General features: G+C 50.6%; 1 protein-coding gene across 1 annotated transcript in view; it reads right to left on the bottom strand.

Annotated features, from left to right (window-relative positions):
- ACACA (acetyl-CoA carboxylase alpha) overlaps positions 1-16663 on the bottom strand; it is a 97500-nt gene that overhangs the window by 73829 nt on the left and 7008 nt on the right. The window contains 21 exon segments of the mRNA XM_005424387.2: positions 1-2; positions 4-20; positions 523-711; positions 888-1034; positions 1429-1563; positions 2750-2900; positions 3548-3693; positions 4930-5011; positions 5521-5624; positions 6090-6240; positions 7001-7164; positions 7414-7575; positions 8192-8362; positions 8884-9093; positions 9201-9311; positions 9702-9808; positions 10701-10799; positions 11160-11241; positions 11695-11804; positions 12535-12673; positions 13228-13360. The exon segment at positions 1-2 is cut by the window's left edge and continues 73 nt beyond it. Of these exon segments, the coding sequence (XP_005424444.1) occupies positions 1-2; positions 4-20; positions 523-711; positions 888-1034; positions 1429-1563; positions 2750-2900; positions 3548-3693; positions 4930-5011; positions 5521-5624; positions 6090-6240; positions 7001-7164; positions 7414-7575; positions 8192-8362; positions 8884-9093; positions 9201-9311; positions 9702-9808; positions 10701-10799; positions 11160-11241; positions 11695-11804; positions 12535-12673; positions 13228-13360 (2612 nt within the window).

Here is a 16663-nt window from a genome sequence, read left to right as displayed (position 1 = left end):
CTGTCCAGGATGTTGGCAATCTGAGAGGGAAAGGAACATGGGAAAAAAGCACAGGGAAAAGCCTCAGTGGGCTGGACAACCAGCAGAGACACAGCAGAGCCCCAGCAGACTCCAGCAAAGGAAGATCAAGGCCTGCCAGTGATACAAAAATCAATGCAGTGTATTGTACAGTGGAGAAATCAGCTTCCAGCATCTCCTCACCCCACCAGGCCTCCCCTGGCTGCAATCATTCTACTTTGAGGTTCCACTGGCACTACAAACTTCGTTGTAGCACATGTGCAAGAAGGAAATTAATGCCCCCAGGGCCACTGATAAGATTCAAGTGCTGCCAGCAGTGTGCCTGGTTAAAGCCACGCTGAGCAGGGAACACGGACCCTGCAGCCTTGAAGTGACACAGGTAAGGATCTTCCACCATCAGCACCCCCTGCTCAAACACACCTTTCACGTCATTCAAAGGAACTTTCTCTCTGTGTGCCCCAACACAAAGCAATTTTTACCCCTGCAGGAAGGGTGGCTGCTCACCTGCTGGCTGGGGAACTGGCAGAGCACCGAGGTGATGTTGCTGGCATACTGGGCCATCTCCTTCTTGATGGACTTCTCCACATTGGGTGGGATCCTCCCAGAAACACTGGTCATGATGTCCTGGAGCTCCAGCAGGGGCAAAGATGGATCCCTCAGGGTCTTCATCAACCGCTCAACCCAGCCCTTCACCTGGAGAGCGACAAGGCAGTGAAGGCAAGAATGAAAAACAGAAAAAAACAACAAGAAGAGGAAAAGGGAGAGGGGTGATGTCCAACATCCCATCCCTTGTGACAGGAGAATTGCCCAGCCCTTCCCTGAGCTGCAAGAAGGGAGTGTTTTGGCTCTGGAAGAGAGGCCCCCAGTACCTTGCTGCTGAAGAAGGGCTCTGGCAGGCAGTAGCCATTCATCACGTTGACCAGGTTGTCCAGCACGTAGTGGAAGATGCGATGGAGCTTCTCACCCCGCAGGGCTGTGCTCTGGATCTGGGGCAGGGTACCTGTGTGCAGCTCAGCCTGCAACAGAAAACAGCCTCACTGAGCTCCTGTGGGCCACCAGCCCTGGGAACAGCCTCACTGAGCCTCCTGTGGGCCACCAGCCCTGGGAACAGCCTCACTGAGCTCCTGTGGGCCACCAGCCCTGGGAACAGCCAGCCCATCCTCAGCTGGAGCCAAGGGTTAACCTGCAAGGGTTCCCAGAGTGGCAGGAATGGTAGATAAGTTTGGCCTGGATCAGAGAGGGAGAGAAAAATCTCAGTGCCAGTCCTCATCTGGGACAAATAAACAGTGAAGTGGTAATTGCAGTGCAATGCACAAATGGGAAACTGGTTCACTGGAACATCCTGTACCACTCTCAACATTGCTCCCTCATTAAAACCCCACAAAATCTGTCTCTTCTGCAACTCCTCACCGGCTGAACCCTGCTGGGATCCTCCAGCTGCAGCTTGGCAATCACACAGCCTGGGTCCAGGACTGCCCCTGGGCGTTTGACATAGTGGATGCAGCCTGATTCCCCTGCTGTTATGGTCATCACCATTTTCATCACCTGTAGCAAGGAAAACAGGTTACACACTCAGCTCCACGTGCCCCAGAATGGCTCTGGCTTTGGGAGGCAGCAGGCAGTGTCCCACCACAGACAGACCTGCATTCAGCTGTGCCCAAAACTTACAAGATGTTGGGAACAAAACCCAGACACTGAAGTGAATGGGAGAACAAAATAACTGGCCACAAAATAGTGCAGCAGGAACTGCAGGAATGGCACTGCTCACACTGCCTGAACCAAGAGGGGACTCAGGAAGGTCCCACACTCAGCACAATGAACAAAGCAGACAAATTTCTGCTGCATTCCAAAGGCTCCTCTCAAAGGCTGCAGCTACATCTTCACTTCAAGCAGAGAGAACCAGGATCACCTTCTAGAGCTCTCAGACTGCTCTTCCCAGACAGAAATGCTTCCAAAAGCTGCTGCCTTTGGAGCAGAAGGGTTGGGTATGGGGGAGCCAGCTTGGTTTTACCCTTGCTCTGCTCTACACCACTGGGAGCCACAGGGATTGTGTGGGTGGTGCCTTCTTAGCCAGGACCTGTTGCAGTGCAAAAGCACTTACATAAAATAGCTGGATCTCTGTCTTGATATTTTTCTCCTACACATTGTCCCCAGCTGGTTTAATTGCCCCTCTGTCATCACACACCTTCCCCTCCCTCAAATCTGTTTTGAGCCACACACTCCTACACAGCCCCTTGTGCTTTCCTCATCGTGATGCAGAAACTGCTCATCCTCCCCCTCCTCCTCAGTAAGAGTTAAGTAACTTCCTAGGGAGAAGGGAGGAGTGACACTTATTAACTTCTGGGATCAACCTGATAAATGATCAGCTAACCAGGATAAAGTTTGTTACCTCATCCTGGCATATAACTCTGTGTCAGTAGTACAAGGAGAAGGCCTTCTTCACCTCAGCTGGGAATGGATCCCACCTTCCCTTGGAATCTCAGGAAGGTGATAATCTCAGGATTTTTGAGAAATTTTGCTCATCACTTGGTGTACAGTCATTAACACTCAAATTTCTGCTGTTAAATTTCTTCCCCACCCCATCACTCTCACTGGTGATTCCCGCTGTACTTCAGGTTAAAATTTGTAAATGAAACACTGTGAATGATCCCTCATGCTCAACTCCCAGTCCCAGAGCATCCAACACCCCTCCCCCTGAGCTTCGTCCAAACCCGTTCTCTGGGAGTTTTACCTCAATTTCTGCAAAGCACTGGCCTGCAAACACGTGTCCCCCATCCTCCACCACATACTGGATCAGCTTCCCCGCGGAGGGGGAGCGCAGGATGGAGGGATCGTTCTCCTTCTCAAACACACAGGTCTTGTTCCCAATGGTGATGCGGTACCTGGGGGGCAGCAGGACAGATCAGCATGACAGAATTCCCTGGGCAAGGACAGAATTCCCTAGGGAAGGCGTGGGAAAGGGAAAATCCAGTCTGCCTTTCCCTATTCTACTTCGAAACAAAACTACGAGAAACCAACGGAGAGGTGGAGACTCCAACCCAAAAGTTACCCAAATTCTCTGTCCTCCTGAGCAGATCCACCACTTTTTCCAGAAGATAACACAGCAGAGGGGGAAGAGGTCACATTCCAGACCTGGGGATGCCCTTCACTGCCCTTACTGCTCTGGTCCTTGCAGGGAATTTTGAGGGCATGCACTGAAACAGCACAACCTGTCTTTATTTCTGAAGCAGCCATGGAATTACAAGAATTTTAAAGATTTTCAGGTTCTGTTTTTTTGGTTTTTATAATCTCCAAAGTCACTTTTAAGGACCAAGCAGAGGAATATGGACTCCACAAGGTGCACAGCCAGATGCTTCTTGTCACAGTGGCCAAGATCTGTTCTGTCTCAAAACTCACCCACAGCACACCCAGCAAACTCCTCCTAGGAGAGAATTCCCCTCCCAGCTGACCTTTTGGGAAGCATGAAGTCACAAATGCACCTCGTTTTGGCTGTGTCAATGCTAAAGATGGGAGCTGTAGAGGTTGCTACCTGTCCACTTCCTCCTTCATGTAGGTGGTATAGCTGCTGCCATTGTGGGAGAGCAGCAGCCCCCCGTCACTCAGGCGGTGCACGTCCACCTCCACGCAGGAGCTGTTCATGATCACCACGTAGCAGTTGGGAGACTGCCTGGTCACCTGCCAAGCCACAAGAATGGGAATCACCCAGTGAATTGAGCACAGCTTTGAGGGTCTTGCCTGCCACACCACAGAGTTTTCCAAGTGCTGCAATAGGGGGAATTGATGAAGAGGAATGGAGGTGTTTGATGTCGTGTGAAAAAACTGGGGTCACAAAGGCAAGCAAGCAAGCTGAGCAGAGGGATGGAGCAGCTCTCCTGTGAGGAAAGGCTGAGAGAATTGGGATTGTTCAGCCTGGAGAAGAGAAATTCTGGAGAGGTTTAAATGTGGCCTTCCGGTGCCTGAAGGGAGCCCACAAGAAAGACAGAGAGAGACTTTAAAAGGGCCAACCCAAACCAGTCTGGGATTCTGTGACACAGCAGCCAAGAGATGCCAGGACTAGTGCTGTCCATGAATGTTGATTTAATCCTCTCACACTTCTGCACTCAAGGTTGAGGTTTGATTGTGCAATCACAATTTGCTCACCCTCATCTCCTCACAAGGCACAGTTGTGCACTTACACTGCATAATGGAGGAGATAATCAGGGGGAAAAATGAGAGATTGTCCCACGGGGAAAGCAACAAGTGATCCTATCCCAGTCTCTGCCCCAGAGCTGCTATGTGAAGCTGGGTAAATCCCTTAAAGTACACTTCAGCTGCTGCACAATGCTTCTATTCCTCACCAAAGATAAATCCAGGGAGGTGCAGAATTCTCACTGCTGCAAAAACCAGCCTATGGTCTTGCCATTAAAAACTTCACCATCACAAATTTGCCCCAGGAAGTTAGTGAAGATTGCACAGGCAACCTTAAGTCTAATATTTCCTAACTTTCATATGTTTGGTTTTGCAACATGGGGCTTTTGCATGCAGCAAAAAAGCAACACCAGGGGGGAAAATTGCTGCAAATTCAGTCACGTTGGTGTGTCAAAACCCGAGCAAAGCAGACCTACACATTCAGAAAAATCAGCTGGAAATTTTGGCCAACCAAAACAACCAAAACAAAACTACTTTGTAGTAGTTTTTGCCTGCAACAAAGCAAATTTCACCCTGCTCAGAGCAAGAGGCTGAAATGTTTACAGGGACATTGCAATGGGGCGATGCGAGGGGTGTTGCCCTGCTGATCTCTTCACCCACTAAAGCAGAGAAAATCAGCCCTGCTCAGACAGAACTCCCTGCACGGATCTGTGCAAAGAGGAGGCCAGAGCAGCACAGGTGGCCATGTCCAGCCCAGGGCAGGAGGTGGGTCCCACTCTGTACCTTGAGCACGTATTTCCGTCCCTCGTAGATGAGCTCCACGTCCACCGTGTTGAGCAGAGTGTGAGCTGGGAGGACTTGGCCCCTGGAAAGGGAAGGACAAAACAAAACTGATCTTCCACGAGCCACCAAGCGACTACCAGGGGTCCAAAGAGCTTCAGAGATGCATGCAAGGCTTTGGGAAACACTAGCAGAGAGATGGGAGTAGGTTTTTATAGAGTCTCTTCTTAGGAGAGACACGAGTCAGTTTGACCAAGTCGAACAAAGTCCCTCCAGCCACACAGGCCAGCTTTGTTCTCCTTTCCATTCACTCCTGGGTGATTCCAGACTCCCTAATGCTGCCCTAGCAGCACACAGAGCAAGAACTCCGTGTTTCTGAGCCATTTCCTGGAGCTCCTGCTAGAAACCAAAGGAATCTGTGCAGCCAGCAGGGGATATTTGGAGATGCAGATACCTGCCAGTTTTCTCAGCAGATAAAGAGCTCCCTGGGGCCAGGCACCAGCCAGCAGATAACAGCCCTTGAGCATTGCTGGACTGGATTGAACAGAACCTCTACAGCAGCAGGGATTTCTGGAGAGCAGCTCGGCCTCTCACCTTTCCAGGGAGTGCAGGAAGTTGGAGACGCTGTTTCGGAAGCTCACGTCAGCCACGTGCAGGGCCCCGCACACCACCCCCAGCATGGTGTCAGGCCTCTCAGCCTAAAAAAGAGACATCCACAGTCACACCTCCTCCAGCCTCAGCCCAAGCTGAACACCCAGCTACAAGAATCAGCAGTCTCAGCTCCATTTTTGGTTCATGGCCAACGCTCTTTAAAATCAAGTCGGTGTGGCAGCCATGCGAACCCTACACAGAAGCCATCATTTCTGGAACCCCTTAAAGCTACATTTTCTTCTGCCTGGATCAAATCTCGAGGTTCCAACAACATTTCCACTGTCATATGTCCCAGATTCCAAACATAACATTGGTCTCAATGCTTTTCTGGACAACTTTAAGACCAACTTTCCCCAAGAGGGACGACCTAGGATTTCGATTTATGTAGGAAGCAATGCCACTGAAAATGTTTATTCATTAAGTGGACACTGAGCACTCCTACACCTTTTAGCAGCAGCAGACACCACCCCTGGCCCCTGCCAGCTGTGTCCCTGCCAGGGGAAGCAGCTCACCTGCACTTTCTCAGCGATGAGCCGGTCCAGCCAGCCCGTGTCAATGCGGTTCTGCTGGAAGCTCTCTGTCTCCAGCAGCTTGATCAAGTATTCCACAGTGGTCCTGAAGTCCCCTCGGATGGACAGCTCCTTCAGAGCCACCACCATGTTCCTGAAAGGGGGAAGAAGCCCTGTTATCTATCCCATCCTAACGGCAGCATGGCAGCTGCAGACAGAAGCACCTGAAGGTCAGAGCAGAGGAGCGCAGGCACTGGATGGAGCAGGATCCTGAAGGGATGGTTGGGAATGGGAGAATATTGATTTCCCTGCTGCTGGTGTGAAGAGCAGCTCAGTGGGATCAGGAGCTCCCCCTGCTATCATCACCCAGGGCCCTACCACGTGTCAGGGGGTTACAACAGACAGACAGACAGACAGACAGATGTGGTGTCCACCCCACCCAGAGTGGAACTGGGAAAGGCTCTGGATGAAAAACGTGGATGACAGGTCAGGCAGGTCTGCCTAAGGACCAGGTGCTTTAAAGTCCCACACCACAGAGGACACTCCATGGCCCACAAACCATCCTGAAGCATTGCTCAGTCAGGTTAGCAGTGTTTTTCCTGTTAGAAGCCTTCACCTGGACTCTTTAAAGAAAGACTTTCACCCTGTGGTGGCTGTGTCACAACCCAGCAGCAGGTATACAAGGCAGGGATGAAACAGAAAGAAAGAAAAAGAAAGAAAGTCAAGCAAAAAGTGTAGAAATGTAGGTGCAACATAGTGGAATTGATGACAGGATGAGAAGCCTGGCCACTAAATGGAAATCAAGATAAAGACAGGGAAATTGCTCTTGGAACTCCCAGAAGTAAGGAGCCTTGTTTTCCCTGGATCAAAGAGGACCAAGCCAAGCAATTCCCAAGGCCTCCCACATCACTTACGAGATGGCTTCCTCACGGTTCTCCCCCCAGGAGAAGCAGTGACCAAACTGGGAATCAGCAAACTCGTGGAGCCCTCCTGCAGCAGCCACGCTGAAATAGCCCCAGACATTCTTATTGCTGCGGAAATTCAGCTCCTGAACCGTGCCAGAGCTGGGCTTAAACCCCTGCAAAGACAGACAGACACACAGACATTGCTCTGTGCCCCACAGAAAAGGTGAATGACCCAGAATGAGGGTTCTGACAACAGCACTTTGTGCTGCAACGCGGTGTAACAAGTTCAGGCTGTGTCTAACAGAGTCTAAGTGAGGTAAGGGAAGAATCTCTTGAATTTGCTGCCAAAACGTTGAGCAGCAGCAGCAGGGGCAGGCCCTGGGAGGCCAGAGAGAGCAGCAGGCCCAGAGGGGAAGCCTCACCTCGTCGGGGTTCTCGCTGGTGATGCGGGCAGCGATGACGTGCCCACGGGGGCTGGGCACGTGGGCCGAGTTCTCAAAGTCAATGGTCGTGTCCCCCCAGGGAGAAACTCCATACATCACCCTGATGTCCTTGATCCTGTGCAGGGGGACCCCCATGGCAATCTGAGGAGGAAAACACAGATAAATAAATAAATAAACAAACCCCACCACTGAGTTTGTCCCCTCACAGAGGCAAACACTCACACTTCCCAGGACAGCTCAGCTCAGTGCAATATCCACCTTAAGCCCTCCAGCCAGCATTTTCCACTGACTGATTAAAAGGCTCCAGGGAAAGCTGGCAGTGCCAGGTCAGCTGAGGATGGGCATGCATTAGGCCTGGTAAAAATATACTGAGGTCCCAGTGAGGCAGAAGGGCCCTAATTAGTTATAGGAAACTGTGGAATTTTGCAATTACAAACTGTGGGGAGAGTAACCTGCAGAACCAGCTGCTGGCTGCATCCTTATGGAGCAAAATCCCATTTTCCCTGTTCATTAGTTGGGTTTTTTTAATAGATACAGTTCAAAAAAGAAAAATCACACAGAGCCTTACTGAGGTATGAGGGGACTGTGGCATCCACCCACTGCTGGAAAGTTGGGGGGACACACAAGGGACAGACAAGCCACAGCACACCAACAACTGCTCTCCACAGGATCTCTGAGGGATCCCCTGGTGCCTTTGGGGAGCATCAAACAACTGCTGACCTCGCTGAAAGATGGGAAATTCCATTTGTGTGCTCACCTGGAGCTGTGCTGCTGGCAGGTTGACGTCTGCCACCATCTCGGTGCAGGGATGCTCCACCTGCAGGCGTGGGTTCAGCTCCAGGAAGTAGAAGCTGCCATCCTGGCTGTACAGGTACTCCACAGTGCCTGCACTCACGTAGCCCACCATCTTGGCCAGCTTCACTGCACACTGGGACACACGACACAAGAATATTGCACTGCCAGTCACACAAAACAAGAATTGCATTGCCAGTCACCCCTGCTCGCTCTGTTCACCCACCACACCCACTTCAGATTTGAGCTGGCATTCTGAAACACCCCAACACTTGTAACAAGCTCAAGAGAAAAGCCAGTGGCACAGGAGTTCTGATTTCTGACTTATTTCATTTACAATTCACAGAAGGCAGAGTTTGAAGTAAATATTTGCAACACTCAACATTAGGCAATTCCTGCAACTCCTGAAACTTGCTTTTAATACGATAACACATTTAAAACACACTTCCCTCCCCTCTTTTGGGGGGTATTTATTTTTGAAAGGAGCTGTTGGTGAGATTTGGTGTGGAAATGTGAGTGCCTGTCCACACCAAGCAGGTGGAGACACACAGACCTGTACTGCTGCTTTAAAACACTCACCAACGCAAAACTCCAGGTGATGTAAAACAAAGCTACAAAGTCCTGGCAGGGCAGGGCAAGCTGCAGAGGCACTCTCACCTGCTCCATGTGCTCAAACACTGCCGAGGTGGCAATGGAGGCTGGGGCCTCCTCGATGATCTTCTGGTGGCGGCGCTGCACGGAGCAGTCGCGGCCAAAGAGGGAGATGGCGTTGCCGTACTGGTCTGCCAGGATCTGCACCTCCAGGTGCCTGGACTGCTTGGCCAGCCTCATCACAAAGATGGGGGAGCCCGGCACTTCTGTTTGAACCTGCAGCAGGGGCAGAGGGAGGCAGAGCACCTCGTGTGAGAGGCACCCCCAGTGCTGAGGTCTCACAGAGACCTGAGCGAGGCGGCCCAGGGGAGTGGGAGCATCACCTGTCTGAACAGGTTGGGGAAGTCATCTGCATTGTTCACTTTCCTGATCCCTTTTCCTCCTCCTCCTTCAGAGGCCTTGATCATGACAGGGTAGCCAACCTCCTCAGCAGCCTGGCAAGAGGGGCAGAACAGCAGGGTAAGGACAAAAAGGCAGCAGGGTAAGGACAAACAGGCAGCAGAATCCAGTGAAAAGATCATTATTTCCCTTCTGATTCACATCCCTATCTGACTATTTAGCAACCAATGGCATAGAAACCAAATATCCCATTGGCAAGAGTGCCTGTAGCTGGAAAAATCAGCAGGGATTTTGTGATTACAGAGAACTCTGACCTCTGCAAGTGACCACAAAATCTTTTTGTCAGTGCTTTGATGTCATTAAATCTATGAATTCACAGAAAAGCTTTTATATAGTACAGAAAATCATTTAAAAATCTGGGTAACATGAAAACCCCCAGAGCCACCCTGAGAGTCCCAGAGCCACCCTGGGAGCCCCAGACCCACCCTGAGGCCATCATCAGCATCCCTGACGTAGCCCTTCTCGTAGAGCTCCTGGGGAACGCTCAGGATGCGCTTCTGGAGGTCGTTCTCCTGCCAGTCCACTCGCAGCCCTGGAGCACAAAGTGACTTAAAACCAGAACACAAACTGACTGAAGTCTGTATTTCCAGCTGAAGTCTGATAAAGCCCCTCTAAATGAGCTCATTTGTCTCCTCTGTCTATCCAATAATTCACAGGGATCAAGTCCTAACCACTGGGGCAGAGGAACCCCCTGAGTTTAACTGTGTAGCCACAGTTAAAACGTGCACAACCTACACAAATCACCATCTTGAAACACAAGAAATGTCCTCAGCACCCCCTGAGCTCCCTGTGCTGCCAGGCTGTGAGGAGCCACCGCAGGACACAAGTGACAGTCACAGCTGCCTGAGCAAGGGCTGGGAGCCCTCAGAGAAGGAGAGTGCAGAGTGCAAACAGACTTTCCTGACCTCTGGGGAGCAAGCATTTCTATCCAATATCCTCCTCCATTTATCTGAGAGAAGCAGGCTGTCATTTACAGTGATCTGGAGCTGCAGAGGAATTCCATGGCAGCAGAGCATGGGCTCCAAAGCTACACAGAATCATGGGGGGCTTTGGGCTGGAAGGGACTTCAAAGACCACCTTGTTCCAGGGCAGGGACACATCCCATCAGACCAGGTGTCTGCAAGGCCTGGGTGTAGCAGGTGAGCCTGTGAGCATCAGCTGCACTCCAGGAAAGAACCTCTTCCATGTTTGCTCACTGCTCCTCCCATCCCTCCTCTGCAGGCTGCCAGCCTCTCCCACCACTCCAGGCTCATCCCACCCCCAGTGTCTGCTGTGCTGGGCAAACAGCACAAATGGGAAACCCTGAACAGATGGAACATCTCCAGGTACACACTTGTGAGCACAGAGCTTCTTAAAAACTGGACATGCTGGAGGGAAAAAAGGTCAGGATGCTCTTGATAAACACAGGGCAATTTCCTCCTTACCACTGCCACTCCAAGGAAGGGTTGGGATGCCAGCAGTCTGAGCCACGATGGAAGAAGCAATTTTATCTCCTAAGGCCCACATGGCTTGGCTGGGAGGACCTGCAGAGAGCAAAGACAAGGCATGAGAGAGACACAGGGGGTTCAGACATTAGGGCAAGGTCCAGCAATCTGATTTAGGAAAAACTCCACCCCTCCCATAAAACTGAACCCTCTTTAAAATAAGAACAGGGACAATCTGGTTTATCAGGAATCTTTTCTGATTTTTTATGTCAACATTAAAGGCTGTTTTGGAAAACTTTCCCCTTCTTCCATACAAGAACTGCTGTAAAGAACATTTCATCCATCCTGCACTGCAGACCGTTCCTCGTGGCTCTCTCCTGGACTCAGGGTTTCTATCCCCCTAAACCTCCCCACCTCCAAACAAGGCCTAGACATCAGAAGAGCACTCCATCTCCTCACCCATGAAAGCAATCCCGTTTTTGTGGAGAAGTTCTGGCAGTTTGGGGTTCTCTGATGCATGGCCCCAGCCAGCCCACACAGCCTGCAGGAGAAAACAAACAATTTGCTCTTTGTCCGAATACAACAAGCGAGTGAGCAGAAACAGACACATGCAAACACTCCAAGTCTTTCTTTTCCTCATGGAAAACAGCCTCAGAACAGCCTCTGAGCTGCAGGGTGTGCTGAATTTAAAGGGTGGCTTGCACCTTGCAGACAAGTGCGAGCAGGCTGAGAGGATCTGAGGAGGATCTGAGGAGGATCTGAGGAGGATCTGAGGAGGATCTGAGGAGGATCTGGGTGCAGGGAAGTGCAGGGCTGCAGGGATCCTCCCTCTCCTGCAGACATTCCTACTGGGACAGCCACTGTCCCAGCCCCATGGGCTGCCTTTGGGTGCCCATCCGGTTTGGAATTCCAGTTTCTTTGTCCTGCCTTGCTCCCCAGGCACAGCTCCTTCCTGGAGGAGAGGAGACTGCTCAGTGTCTGGGGCACTTCTCACCTGCACTGGGATCCTCTTGGCAATGTCCAGGATGAGCTCCACGTTTGCATAGTTGTTGTTGTTGGGTCCTCCTGGCACGGGCACGTAGTGATCTGCCATTTTAATGTACTCTGCAAACACAGGGGCTCCATTCAGGCTGAAAATCTAACAGCACTCCAAAATCCTGCTTTTTTAGAGCAGGACTCACTCCAAAATCCTGCTTTTTTAGAGCAGGACTCACTCCAAAATCCTGCTTTATTGGAGCAGGACTCACTCTAAAATCCTGCTTTTTTTAGAGCAGGACTTACTCCAAATCCTGCTTTTTTAGAGCAGGACTCACTCTAAAATCCTGCTTTTTTAGAACAGGACTCACTCCAAAATCCTGCTTTTTTAGAGCAGAGTCACTCTAAAATCCTGCTTTATTAGAGCAGGACTCACTCCAAAATGCTGCTTTACTCACTCCAAATGCTGCTTTACTCACTCCAAATGCTGCTTTACTCACTCCAAATGCTGCTTTACTCACTCCAAATGCTGCTTTACTCACTCCAAATGCTGCTTTACTCACTCCAAATGCTGCTTTACTCACTCCAAATGCTGCTTTACTCACTCCAAATGCTGCTTTACTCACTCCAAATGCTGCTTTACTCACTCCAAATGCTGCTTTACTCACTCCAAATGCTGCTTTACTCACTCCAAATGCTGCTTTTGCCCAGGCTGAGCCCTCCCAGCTGCCCCTCCCAGGGCAGGCTCTGGGGAGCACGGACCTGCTCAGAGCACCCCAGTGCTGGCACACCAGGGCTCATTCCCCCTCTGCACGCCCAGGGCTGTGCCAGGAGAAGGCTGTGACCCTGCCCAGCTCACCTGCATTGGCTTTCAGGTCCTCGGGGGTGACCATGACCACGAACCTGATGGCCCTCTCGTTCCTGAACATCTCGTAGGACCAGCGCCGGATGGACCTCATGCACTTCACTGCTGCAATGCCATTGTTGGCTATCAGCACCTGGGGGCATCAGAAGCTGGCATCAAATAGAGTCTAAATAGCACAAAACAACCAGCAATCATTAAAGAAGTTGTTTTTTTTCCCCCACACACAGATTTATTGCCCAGTTTGGGGCTGTGAAGTTTTTTAGCCAGCATCCAGCTCGTGGCCTATCTGTCAGTTCAGAGAGCAGCTCTTGTTTCACCATAAAATTTTAATGTGCTATGCCTCAGTTGGATTAAAGAGCAGAAGGACTCAAATCAAATTATTAAGCATTTTAAAATATATTTCTTAACGTTTTTCCAGTCTACTTTTGTTTTTTCTGTCTCTAAAACCTTCTGTAGCAGCAGAAGTGCTCTGGCTCACTCACATCTTTTTTCTTATTACTCTAAGCTAAAATAATCAGGTATTTGTTTATCACAGAGAAAAAGGAAACACAATGATTCCAGGCAGAAGCACAACTTCCAAGCTCAGAAACATCAGTGATTTGATACCTGCAATGTACAGCCTCAGAGAGAGACAAGGCAGAGCTGCAGAGAGGAGCTGGAATATGCTGGGACAGGTCAGGGAGTTACCTTCTCAATAACTTTATTGCCTCCAAAGCGAGTCACAAACTCTGCTGGAGAAGCCACGGTGAAATCTCGCTGCACATCCACCTTCTTCCTGTCCCGGCCCTGCTTGACAAGGTGCAAACCAGACATGCTGGGCCTGGGCAGAGGGACAGACAGAAACAACCTGTCAGGACAGCTGGACACCAGCAAAACAAAGTGTGTGAATAATGGGAAAGCTCTCTTTGGCCACACTCCCCAGTCAGACAAGCAGAATCTCTCCCTGCCTCCAGACCCTCATGGCCTGGTGCTCAGTTTTACAGGGATGACTCCTTTTAAAGTACTTTTCAGGTATTTCCAAAAGCTTCAGGTTATCTAGGAAAATCCCAGCTATGCCAAAACATAAATAGGTAAAATTACATTTGCTGTGGGTTGCTGTCCAACACAGAACAACAATGCTCAACCAGATTGCCTTCAATCCATCCAGAGAAGCTGGAAACAACAGTGATTCCTGGCTTTGGCAAAACAAGCTGCAAAGATCAGGCTCTGTAAGGAAATCCTCTTGGAAAGCACAGCAAATTTACCTCCAGGTGCAAATGAGAGACTCAGACTGGCTATGGAAATCATTTTCCAGGAGTTCTCCACTACCCAGCCTTTAATATCTTCCTCAAAAGCTCTGGGAGCCAGAGGACAAATTAATCACATTACTCCTACTGCAACCACAGAAAGCCAATTCTGTGCCTGCCAAGCCCAGCCCCGTGCCCTGCCACAGCTCCTGTGTGTGGGAATGGCACAGCCACCTCCCCTCCTTGTGCTCCAGCTTCCACAGCAACACCACAGGCACAGATCCCCTTTGGCTCTGCTTTGCCAGGCTTCACAAAGCTCAGTCTGTGAGAGGAAATTCCAGGGGAGAGCGCAGAGCTGCTCCTCACAGCGAGTGTCTGCCCTGGAAATCAGGGAATTAATGGGACACTGCTCATGTCACAGGCACTGAAGCTTCACCTCCCTGCTCAGCCCACAGATCACTTGTTTTCACTGGGCTTTCCCTAAGCTTCCCTCCCCAGGAGCACAGGGAAGCCCTGCCCCTGCCCCTGGCAGCAGCACAGACCCTTCTGGAGGAAGGAGGATTGGGAAGGATCTCAGCTCAGAATGAGGAATTCAGAATCCTCAGCAATGAGGGTTGGGAAGGATCTCAGCTCAGAATGAGGAATTCAGAATCCTCAGCAATGAGGGTTGGGAAGGATCTCAGCTCAGAATGAGGAATTCAGAATCCTCAGGAACGAGGGTTGGCATGAGGATCTGAGCCCCAGCAGCACCAAGGGTGGGTGCTGGTCACTGCAGATCTGTGCCCAGGAGCTCTCTGGCTGGAACCTCTGCCCTCATCAGCTGCTGCAGGGCTGCTCCATTGAGCAATTCCCCTGGGACTGGCATGGGATGCAGGGAGAGCAGCTGGGGGAGGGCACAAAGGGAACAGCAGCACCAGGAGAAGCCAAGGCACAGATTGCCCTTTGCCATCACAGCCACCAAGGCCAGGGAGCCCCAGAGCTGCTCCTGGGCAGGGCTGGAGCATCCCTGCTGGACGGAGCTGCTGCTCCAGGGGCCCTGCCACAGCCTGACAGGGGATTCCCCCTGACATTCCCTCAGAAAGCCCTTATGGCCATGGAGGTTTCGCCACATGGAGCAGACCCTCCTCAGCACTTCACCAGGAGCACAGGGACACCCTGGGACCTGTGCTAGGTCAGAACAACTCCATCCACTCGAGTATCTTATCTCAGAGAGGAGCTGAGAGCCGGAGAAAGGCACAGAACAAGCTCTGTGTGCACGGGTTCATCCCCTTGTACTTTCCCTTCCACCCAGCTGCACTTCCAGACATCGTCACCAAACTTAGAGCTGTCCCCAAAAGTTCTCACACTCCTGTGAACTCAGCCTGGGAATACAAGGACAGGAGCCAGCAGGCAAGAAAAAGGAGCAAAGGTGCAGTTAAGGTTGAATTTCTACTAAATGTATGCATTTAGGGGGTCAGAGTCTTCCTGGCAAGGAAGGAGCACAGTCCAAGGAGCCAGAGAGGTTTATGCATTACAGGTCTATTGAGAGCAGTCTCGACAAAAACAAGATAAAAATCCCAAGGTGAGGATTTGTGAACACGTTTAAATATGAACTGTCCCACCAAGAAATTACTACACACAAAGATACTGCTCCAGGCAAAATGTCAACAGAGCCTGAGGTTCATCATCCAGGATGCAACGAACATTTGGACACAAACAACTACAGTTTGATTTGTGAGCATGCCAAGAACACCAAATTTATTTATCAATAATCACAGGCTGCACACTGTAATCAAAACAGAAGAGTTGGGGGTTTTATTTTGCCAGATAAGATGAGGTAGAAACTGGACAGGAAGGAAGAAAGCACAGAGCTCTAAACAAAACAGAATAAATGCTGAGTTAGTGACTGTCATCTCTATTAATCACCTGCTCACCACTGCCATGTTTAGTGGTGGAGGAACTCTCAAAATGCTCTTCTTCCCTTTATTTGTATATATATAACATATCTCTGTGTTTGTATATATATCTCTGTATGTGTATAAATAATACAAGTATATTTATAAAATATACCTCTGTATGTGTCTAGCTAATATAAGTGTATTTTTGTGTCATACACCTCTATATTTACATGTAATTCACCTCCACAGTTGTATGTATCTGAAGTTTACCTTTCTATTTCTGTATATGAAATATACAGTGTAGAGTGCACAGCCCTGTGCATTTCACTCCCAGCACAGAAATCCAGAGGCTCCTGTGAGGAGATCCCTGAGAAAGTCCCAGTGAAATTTAGCCCCAGACAATGCTGAAATTAATTTAAATATGAACGAGGACACAGGGGGTGGAAGTTGTGCAGAACCTCCAACTTGAAGAACCCTGATGCCCCAGCTGAGCTGCACCCTGGCACCTCTGTCACAGGCTGCATGCACGGAGAGCCCAGAGGAAAAAATGAACACCAGGAGCTCAGAGAGCATCCCCAGCCCAGGGGCTCTGCAAGAGTTCCAGAGGAAAAAATGAACACCAGGAGCTCAGAGAGCATCCCCAGCACAGAGCCCTTGCCAGACGTTCCAGAGGATAAAATGAACACGAGGAGCTCAGAGAGCATCCCCAGCACAGAGCCCAGGGGCTGTTCCAGAGGGTAAAATGAACACCAGGAGCTCAGAGAGCACCTCCAGAGAGCCCAGGCAGGGGGAGGCAGGCAGATCAGCGATCCTTACCTCTGCAGCATGTGGTACCTCATCTCCTGACTCTGCTCTGCAGAATCCTCCATGCTGAGCGAGTGAGTGAGGAATCACCGAGCTGGGGCTGCTCACAGCTCCTCCCTGCAGCTCCGCAGCTCAAGGAGACGCTGCCAGGAGCCTCACACGGCTTCTCCTCCGAGCAGGGCCCATCCCGAGCGCCCCAAACCCCAAGCTCTGTCC

The sequence above is a fragment of the Geospiza fortis genome, unplaced genomic scaffold, assembly GCF_000277835.1.
Source record: "Geospiza fortis unplaced genomic scaffold, GeoFor_1.0 scaffold538, whole genome shotgun sequence".
Classification (NCBI taxonomy): domain Eukaryota; kingdom Metazoa; phylum Chordata; class Aves; order Passeriformes; family Thraupidae; genus Geospiza; species Geospiza fortis.
Note: the sequence above shows the minus strand (reverse complement) of the source record. Positions and strands in the feature narration are given on the sequence as shown.